This window comes from Mesoplodon mirus (assembly GCF_964341445.2).
Source record: "Mesoplodon mirus genome assembly, chromosome: 12".
Taxonomy (NCBI): domain Eukaryota; kingdom Metazoa; phylum Chordata; class Mammalia; order Artiodactyla; family Ziphiidae; genus Mesoplodon; species Mesoplodon mirus.
In genome coordinates this window covers 41,190,587-41,200,274 of record NC_138988.1, presented here as the reverse complement: position 1 = coordinate 41,200,274, position 9,688 = coordinate 41,190,587, and the positions used below count along the sequence as shown (strand labels likewise).

General features: G+C 49.4%; 1 protein-coding gene across 1 annotated transcript; it reads right to left on the bottom strand.

The window, feature by feature from the left end:
* Positions 1-1,091: 1,091 nt before the first annotated feature.
* LOC309813109 (serine protease 45-like) lies at positions 1,092-9,373 on the bottom strand (the record flags this gene model as incomplete). Its single annotated transcript, XM_082637703.1, has 7 exons — positions 1,092-1,422; positions 1,756-1,919; positions 2,773-3,047; positions 3,556-3,703; positions 7,181-7,207; positions 7,320-7,359; positions 9,035-9,373. The coding sequence occupies 7 exons, from the start codon at positions 9,371-9,373 to the stop codon at positions 1,189-1,191; spliced, it is 1,227 nt and encodes a 408-aa protein (XP_082493829.1). The 3' UTR covers positions 1,092-1,188.
* Positions 9,374-9,688: the final 315 nt, after the last annotated feature.

Below are 9,688 nucleotides of genomic sequence, written 5' to 3'. Positions count from 1 at the left end.
AGCCATGGTTCACGGGCCCAGCCGCTCCACGGCATGTGGGATCTTCCCAGACCGGGGCACAAACCCGTGTCCCCTGCATCGGCAGGCGGACTCTCAACCACTGCGCCACCAGGGAAGCCCCCATATAGTTTTTTTTTTAATGTAGGTTATTAATAATACATATATAAGATTCTATTTATTTAAGAAACCATAAAGATATTTTATTTAAGGATGCTAACAATGATTACTTCTGGGGAGGGGAGCAGCATTAGTGGTGGGGGTGAATGAGCAAGGGAGAATCTTTACATGTATTTCTGAATTTTTTTGGTAAATCACAACAAAAATTCAGACATTGCTTTCAATTGTTTTAAATTTTTAAAAAATGTAGGAGGGGGGCTTCCCTGGTGGCGCAGTGGTTGAGAGTCCGCCTGCCGATGCAGGGGACACGGGTTCGTGCCCTGGTCCGGGAAGATCCCACATGCTGCAGAGCGGCTGGGCCCGTGGGCTATGGCCGCTGAGCCTGCGCGTCCGTAGCCTGTGCTCCTCAACGGGAGAGGTCACAACAGTGAGAGGCCCGCGTACCGCAAAAAAAAAAAAAAAAAAAAAAAAAAAGTAGGAGGGGAGCTTTTGTAATCATTTTTTTTTTTAAATGCCATTTTTTTTTTTTTAAAAAAAGCTGATTTTGGAGCACGGTATGTGGGTCCTTCCTACTGTCACCTACAGTGCATGTCTCAACTGCTCTCTTACAGCATGCCCAATTTACAGTTGAGGAAACTGATGCCTCAGGCCCAGGCCCTTTCCCAAAGCCCCAGCACAAGTGATATAGCAAAAACCATCAGTCCCCACTCTGGGGAGCCTCCCAGCAGAATTAATTCCAGGAGGCCTTACCCACGCACCAACCCCCAACTCCCAGGGCCACCCAGAAAAGAGAACAGAGCCAGCTCATGTTTGCACAGATTTAATTAATCCCTGCTATCCTGGTCCCCAATTCCAAAGCCCTTCTAGGCCGCACTTCCCTTCTCCTGGTCACTCAAGGCCTAGTCATCCACCACATCCTCCCCACTAGGAGGTCAAAGAAGGACCCAGTCTCCCAGGGGCCACTCTTTCCCCACCTTGACCCTTGTTGAATACAGACCCATGACCTTGGTCTAACCTTGATCTGGCCCCATTTGGCAAAGGCAAAGCATGGAGAAGAAAGGAGAAGGGAGATCAGGGGCCCATCTGGGGCTGCAGCAGCCAGGACAGGAGTAGGAGCCAGGAGGAGGTGCAGGGGACTGAGAGAACCCCATTGCTTATTTGCTTCTTGATCCATTTGCTGTATTTGGTGATACGGGTGTACACGCCTGGATTACGTACTTGGGCGCAGGCCTTTTCCCAGGACAACACCCCAGCAAGAATCCATCTGCCCTCGACTTCACAAGCCAACGGACCCCCAGAGTCCCCCTAGGCAAAGAGAGAGGAGTGATGGAGTCTCTGGACCCAGCTGGGATGCAAGGGATTGGGGGACCCAGAATGCCCACCCTCTGAGTTCTGCTTGGAAGCTTCTTTCATTCCTTGAGGATCTCACTACCTGGAGCCCTCCTTCACTCCTCAGTTGGGGATCCCATCCCAGAATATCGGGCAAAATCAAAGTCACGGGGAAGGAAGATGGGAGCAGGGCACTACCTGATGATGATGACAAAGAGGGAGGCCAAGCAAACCTCTCCCTGGGGAAATGCCCCCTACCTGGGGTCATCCCAACCGAAGGAGAGCTGCCAGAACTTCCCAGAAACTCACATAGCACAAGTTTTCTCCATAATTGGTGGCACAGATCATGTCCCCCAGGACAAGGGGGACAACGCGGGGGATGAGGGACTTCTTGCGGTAAATCTGGTCACACATCTTGTTGTCCATGATAAACACCTCGGCCTCCCGCAACTCTGGGGTCAGCGTGGAGTTGGCTGTGGAGGAGTCCAGTGGAGTGAGAACTGACTCCTCACTCTACTCAGCCCTGCCTATTCCCAGGGTCTTGTCACCTCCATCCTCAAGACTCAGCCACACCCCTTCACACCTCCATGCCCTCCTTCACCTGGCCCTTCCCCCTGTGGTGTGGACCATGTCGGGCAAGCACCTTGCCCTCTAAGGCTCTATTTCAGGATCCCTTTCTCTGGGAATCTTTTGCTCCTGAACCAAGCAGGCTACAATCCAAGTTTCAATGCAACCACTCAGAAATTGAGACCCCACCCCCATGCTGCTTCTCTCCAGCCTCTGAGCTCTATACTGGCTGTGCCCTCTGCCACCTGGTTGACATTCGCGCTTCCTTCAGGCATCTCAGGCAGACTCTCTGCCAGAGATCATCCCAGATCCCTCCCGACTTGCTCTCAAGATCACCTGACAAAGTCTTTGCCTCTTTCCTTGTTAATCTATGCTTCCACCCATACTCAGTTATGAGTTCCCTAGAGGCAGGGCATGCATTACCAGTGACAAGGGTTTGGCGTGTGGCAGATGCCTGAACATCGAAGTTTCTCAGGTGAACAAATCAGTGAGTGAGTGAATTTATGAATCCCTGACTCTGAGCTTCCGTAAGAGGCAAATGATCAGGTTTTCCTAGGACTAAATGAAGTGCCCATAGCAAATGCAATGGTGTAAACCACGGCAACAGTTCCCATGTGAGGAGCAATCCTAACACATCCAAAGAACCAGGAACCAAGCTTCCTGAGAGGCACCATGAGGGGGCTCAGCAGGAGAGGCCCCAGAGGAAAGGAGTGTACCCTCTGGGGTACCACACGTCACCCCCGACCCCATTCTCCTCACCTGAGAAGCGCTGTTTAACCTGGCCCCAGCCAGTCACCCAGCATTGCGTCCCAACCTTCAGGTTGTAGGTGGGCTCCGGGAGGCAGATGGGCTGCACGTACTTGCTGACGACGACAGGAGTGTGAAGCTGGAGGAGGGCAATATCACCCGTGATGAAGTTCCGGCCCCAGTACTTGGGGTGCATAATGATGTCCCTCACAGGGATCAAGAGGGCCCTCGCGGAGTCCGTGGGCTTCAGCTTGGAGGTACCGAGAATCACTGAATACTGTTTTGTGCTACAGGAGACACAGAGCCCCACCTGGTAGATGTCAGGTTATCAAGCAACACTATGCTCCTACCTCCGCCAAGGACGTTCCCCTTAGCAGAAGTCCTGCCTCATTTGCCCTGCTCACTCCATCTTGCTCATCCAGCCAGGGGGCCCTCAGAGTCAGAGATATGACTGCCTCCTCATTCATCAGTCAAGCTGATTCAAGCGGCCGGGTCTATGTGCTGTGTATTCGAGTGTGCAGCTATTAGCATGCACGCATGTTCTAATGTGTGTGAGGGGTGGGGTGTATACAGGGTGTATGCTGTTGCCCTGGTCAGGATATAGTCTTTGTTGCTTGGGGCTCCTGCCCAAGCTTAGTCCCCAGCCTCTGTGAGATCATGAGCATGACTCTTCCCTGTTCTGGACATCCCTTCCCACTCCGCCCCACGTCCCCCACTGCCACGTTGTTTCATAGAGGAAATGAGGAGTCTAGGCTGGGCCCGCTGCAGCCCTGGGTCTCCGTGGGCCACACTCACCCTTGGATGCAGTGGGCAGCAGTTACCACCCAGTCGAGATCAACGAGGGCCCCTCCACACACATGCTCATTTTCCACTCGGAGGCTCACCTCCCAGGGCCAATGGCTTGTCACATCCAAATTCTTCGGCCACCAGGGTTTGCCACAAGCTTCAGGAACAAGCATGACAGGGAGATACAGTGGCCGCATAGAGGAGGATAAGAATGACTGTGACCAAGATGCCCTCCAGGGTAATTTGCATGAGGCTGTAAACTTGGGGACTTGCTTCCATTTCAAAGAAGGGGAGAATGAAGGTGAGAGAAGAGCAGTGGCCTGCCCAAAGGCACTGAGCTGACAGAAAATGACAATGACAGAGATAAAAAGCATCAAGACAGAAACACAGAGACATGACAGGAGGAGGAGAGAGACACTGAGACACACAGGGAGCAAAGAGCACAGAACCTCAAAACAAGGGAGGAGCATAGAAGGAGCCCCAGGACAGGAAATGTATTCTCTTGTGTCAGGGTAAGTCCCCAGGCCACGTTCCTGAAAGGCTATAAAGCTTTCTGCATCTCTTAGATGCAGAAGGCCTCTGTCCCCACACTACTCAGAGTCAAGAAAAGCTCCAGACTTCTATGTCAGAAGTCTTTACGTAGACCATTCAAGAAAAAGTCCCAGCATGGAGCCAACAGAGGCCTCCCACTCTGTGTAACAGCTTACACGCTATCAGTTTGCAAGTAGTTCCAACAATCAAGTTGTATGACTGCATGAATATGAACACAGATGCAGAAATTGTAAATAAAATATTAGCCAATATTATATTTTTTAAAATAATGCACCATGATCATGTAGAGACTGTCCTGGGGTACAAGGGTGGTCCCACAATTGGAAGCGCTCTCTGTGTATTCCCCACATAAACAGTTCTTTTTCTCTAAAAGAACTGTGCTTTTCTCAATAGACAACAGAAAAAGGCATTTGAAAAATTCAACACAGATTTACGACTAAAAAACAAAACACTCTTACTTAGCAAACTGGGAACAGAAAGAAAATACTTATTTATACAAATTATATGCCACAAACCTACAGCAAACATCATATAACATTAAGAAACAGGCCAGGGCTTCCCTGGTGGCGCAGTGGTTGAGAGTCCGCCTGCCGATGCAGGGGACACGGGTTCGCGCCCCAGTCTGGGAAGATCCCACGTGCCGCGGAGCGGCTGGGCCCGTGAGCCATGGCCACTGAGCCTGCACGTCCGGAGCCTGTGCTCTGCAACGGGAGAGGCCACAACAGTGAGAAGCCCGCGTACCGCAAAAAAAACAAAGAAACAGGCCAAAAAAATTATACTTTCTGAAGCCAGGAATAATGATACTTTGTGGGAGGAGGACAAAGGAAGTAACTGGGAGGACATAAGAGAGCTTCTGGGTGCTAGTACTGCTCTACTTTCTGACCTCGGTGGAGACTGCACAGGTGCGTTCACTGTGTGATAATTTCTTGAGCTGGACACATAATTTGTGCACTTTTTTTGTGTATGTATATAATACTTCAGTAACTGACTTTTAAAATCAATATTTCTCTATGCCAACCAACCTGAGTATAGCACAACTATATTCAAAATAAGATACAGTTTATAGCTAAAAATTATAAAATACCTTGGAATTAAAGTATCCAACACTAAGCAAGATTTTTGCAGTAATACATTTTAAACTCTAATAAAGGACACTGAAAATGACTGGCATAAATGGAGAAAGAGCCATTGCTTTTAAATAGAATAACTAAATATTTCAGATGTAATTTTTCCCAAAATTAATCTATAAAGTCACTTACCCAGTTAGAATTTTTAAGAAATTTGATAAACTTACTCTAAAATTGAAATAGAAAAACAAAGGTCCATAAATAGTTCCATCTTTGACAAAGCAAAGAAGGGACACTTGTCCTAGCAGATATTAAGGCACACATCAAAGCCATAGTGACAAAAACAGTGTGGTATTGACAAGGACAGACAAGTGGACCAAAAAAAAAAAGGAATAGAGAGCTTGAGATTGTTTCAGGGAATACAGGAACTTAATGTAAATAAAGGAGCCACCACAATCAGTGAGTAAAGGATGGATTGTTGAGTAGATGGTGCTGGGAAAACTCGCTCACTATAAAAGAAATAAGAAAAACAAAACTGGATTCCTCTCTAGTAGTACTTGAAGACCTAAATGTGAAAGGTAAAACCATAAAGTTAACAGCTAACCATGTGGCATGGGATGGGAAAGGACTCTTTAAACAAAACCTCAAACCACAATCCATAAAGCATTAAACTGATTAACTTGATTACATCAAAATCAAGGATTTTTGACCCCAGGAACAAAGTTAACCATCAGATGACAGATTAGGAGGTAATATTTGCAATATCTAAAATCAATACAAGACTTTTATTAGGAATATACAAGGAAGTCCAGGAAATCAACAAGAAAAAAGAACAGACAATATGCAAAGGATAAAGACAGTCAATTTATTAGAAGAGGAAACTCAAGAAGCCAACAGCACATTGAGACATGCTCAAACTCATTAGTAATGAGGAAAATGTCAATTAAACTAAGAAGTCATTTTTTTGTCTATTAGATAGGCAAAAATGTAAAAGCTGGATCATGCCAAGGGGTGGGAGGTCTGTAGCAATATATACATCTTCACAAACTGCTGGTAGGAATGCAGAGGGCTGACTCAATTGGAATATGGGCAATAGATTAAAATATGCTACCAATGTAAATTTTTGAAACTGATAACTTGTACTGTGGTTATCTAAGAGAATATTCTTAGAAAACACACACCAGAGTATTTAGAGATAAAGAGCCATGCTGTATGTTACCCTCAACTGATTCTGAAAAAAATTTTGTGTGTGTGCGTGTTCCTTGTACTATTTTTGCAGTCTTTTTTGTAAGTTTAAAATTATTTCCAAATAAAATGTTTTTTTAAATGGGACTGAATGAAAAGAGGAGGAAACAGAAAGAGATCTAGAGAACATACTATTTGCCTAAGTTAGAAATACATGCACACAAAACCACAATATGTATTTTTATAAAAACACACACAAACAGAAAGATACACATCAAATACACAAGAAAGGCTGGGAGAAGGGTGAAGAGGGGGAATAGGGGTGGGGCATGGACACAAGCAGAAATAACTAACTTACTCAACCAAACAATCCATAACAAATTAGGGTGCACCTGTGACAAAGGAAGCCCGCAAACAAGCAGGAGCAACCCAACCCTCCACCCCTGAGGTCTAAGGAAAAAGACAGGAAGACCCCAGAAGAGCCAGGCTCTGCAGACACCGCCACAGGGCCCAAGAGGCTCCATTTGCAAATGAACAGTTTAGAGCTCAAAATGTTTCTGTGTGGAAAAGGATCTGCATCAGCTACCTGGACATGTTCCCTGATGGGATGCAGCCTGGGTTGAACTTGAAGAGGTTCTGCATTCCCACAGGAGGCCCAAATACTCTTTTAATGTGCACTGTTGAGTCTGTACGTCCTGAACAGCACAGGCTGTTCTTTAGAAGGCAGGCCATTTAGATATAGACCCAGAAACATTATCTCTGTGACCCTCTTCAGAACATACCCTCCCAGGATCCAAGGTTTTCTTGAAGCAGGGGCTCACCTTACCCACCTGGTTTGGTGTTGTCTCCTTTGTAACCTGGAGGAGAAAGGGGGACAGAGATGAAGTAAGAGGTTGTAACAGGATGACAGTGAAGAGGTGCATTCTTCATTAATTAGTTAATTCATTCATTCACCAAATATTTCCCCACCTCCCACTCTGTTCCCAGCCTGGAGCCCAAGGCCAGGGGGCTGGGGGAAGGGAGCGGGGGGGTACAGAGGTGTATCAGACAGATACATCCTGTATTTGCCCTTGAGGAGCAGGTTGCCCAGCAGAGGAGACATAAGTAAACACACAATCACTCATGTGCGATCAATGCAGGGACAAGGCCACAGGTGTCAGGTAAGCCCAGAAGAAGTGGTGGAGAGGGAGGCTTCTAGGAAGAGGGGTTATTGTGCCAGATCTTAAAGATGAGAAGGTAAAACAGAAATGAAAAGTGACGACATTCTTTATGAAAGAAACACCATGGTGTAAGCTGGAGACTCCAGAGGATAAAGGGCAAGGACCATATGACAAGAAATGATGCCAGGGGAAGAAAGTCAGGGGTCAATCACAAGTGCCTTCATAAGCCAGGCCAAGAAGCCTGAGTGAGACACTCTGGGAGAAGGGAGGCCAATGGAGGTGTGACATGGTCGGACTTGTATTGTGAAGGCAGTATGGAGAACAGATAGGAAGGTAACAAGACTGAACGCAGTAAGATCCCACCGTAGGCTCTGCAGAACCCAGGCAAGAAATGAGGGCTGAATGAAGAAGTGGCAGTGAGAACAGACTTGGTGAGCTGGATGTGGGACTGAGGGAGAAGGCTGAGTCTAGGATGACTCCCCCAGTTTCTGATTTTAGAGAAGCGTGACTACTATCCACTGAGTAAGAGAACCCAGCTTACAGGAAGAAGAGGGCCTCAACTTTGGAACCCAAGGAGTTGAGGTGGTTCTAGGTCATCCAGGTACAGATGTCCAGTAGGTGGCTGCACATTCGTGCACATTGTGTTGTGGGGCAGCATCACATACATGGCAGCTCAATGCCCAGAGCACGTGAGTTCACCCAGGGAGCAGTGAAGAGGGAACCCGGACAGCACCTTAGGGAACACCACTACGTCAGGGATGAACGGAGCATGGGTGGCCTGGGAGGGACACAGAAGGGCAAGGGAGTCACCCTGAGGTAGAGGAGAATTAGGAGGCATGGCCTGAGAGAAGCCAAGGGACTAGAGAAAATGAAAAAAGAGGGAGGAGCAGAAAGGTTAGGGATGTTAGGACAGAGACATGCCAGGAATGGGCTAAAGGTTAAGTAAGAAGTGAGGAAGCACCCGAAGGAAACATGAAGTGAAAACTTATTTTGAGAAATGTGGCAGTGAGGGGAAGAGAAGGGTGAAGAAACACAGCAAATAGAAAGGGAGAGGATAGAGATCGATGAGAGCACAGGAAGGGCCCAGAGTCCAGAGCAGGGGTGAGCAGGCTGACCTTGAACAGGAGGCCTGTCTCTGATTCCTAAGGAAAGGGGAGCGGGTGGCACTGAGTTGTCAGGTTTGGAGGGGCCCCCGGGCTGAGGGAGTCAAGGGGACAGCACCTGAGGGCATTCGTTTCTGAGGGAAGGAAGCCGCTGCTAGTGAGGCACCCTCGGTAGGAGCTGAGGGTCTAGGAAGCAAGTGAGGTGAGGAACATTCGTTTAAGTGTTCGGAGACCATGAGTTTGGCCCGGACCGCCTGCCTGGAGCGGGGTCTTCAGCGGTGCCCTGCTGCGTGGGAAGATGAGCGAGGCTGGGCTGGGGGTGTAGAGGGTGAGAGGCCTGAGGATGCCGTCAAGAGCGTGGTTCGGGTCTCAGCCGCGACATCCTCGCCTCCAGGAGGAAACACAGGGGTGCCCCCCGCACCACAAGGCCCCAGGAGGCTACAGGGCTGGCGGGTCTGAGGGCGGAAGCTGAGAGCGCGGGAGTCTGGGATCCCCAGAACCGCCCTGGGAGATACCCCGAGGGGTAGCAGAGGAGAAGGGGCTGCGGGTGGGTGCCGCGGGGCCTGTCCTGGCCTCGAGTGTGGGTTTTGGAGGGGGGGATGGCGGCGTCGGGGAAGAAGGACCCAGAACGGGAGCGGCGCAGAGCAGGCGCCGCCTCACCGGAGTTCAGGTGCAGCAGCAGCAGCAGGAGGTGGCAGCTTAGGCCCGAGGGCCTCGAGGCTGCAGGCCCAGCGCTGAGGCAGGACAACGATGCGGCCATGAGGCCCCTGAGGCGCCCGCTAGCGGCAGCAGGGACGGCTCGCACGACCCCCGAACGCCGCGACTACGTCTCCCGCACATGACGCACGTGACGGAGTTCCGGCACGTTGACAGCCCTTCCGGCACGTGATGACGTCACGGGCACGTGATGACGTCGCAGACCCATGACGGTGCCCCTGGAACGCTGAACGTTCCTCTGCAGGTACCCCACCTCGTGCGGGTTCCTTGAAGATGACTGCAGATCCCGGGGCCTGTCATTGCCTTCACGGTGGCCAGTCCCATGGAAGTACCCCCAAGTGCCTTAAGTGGGTGACTG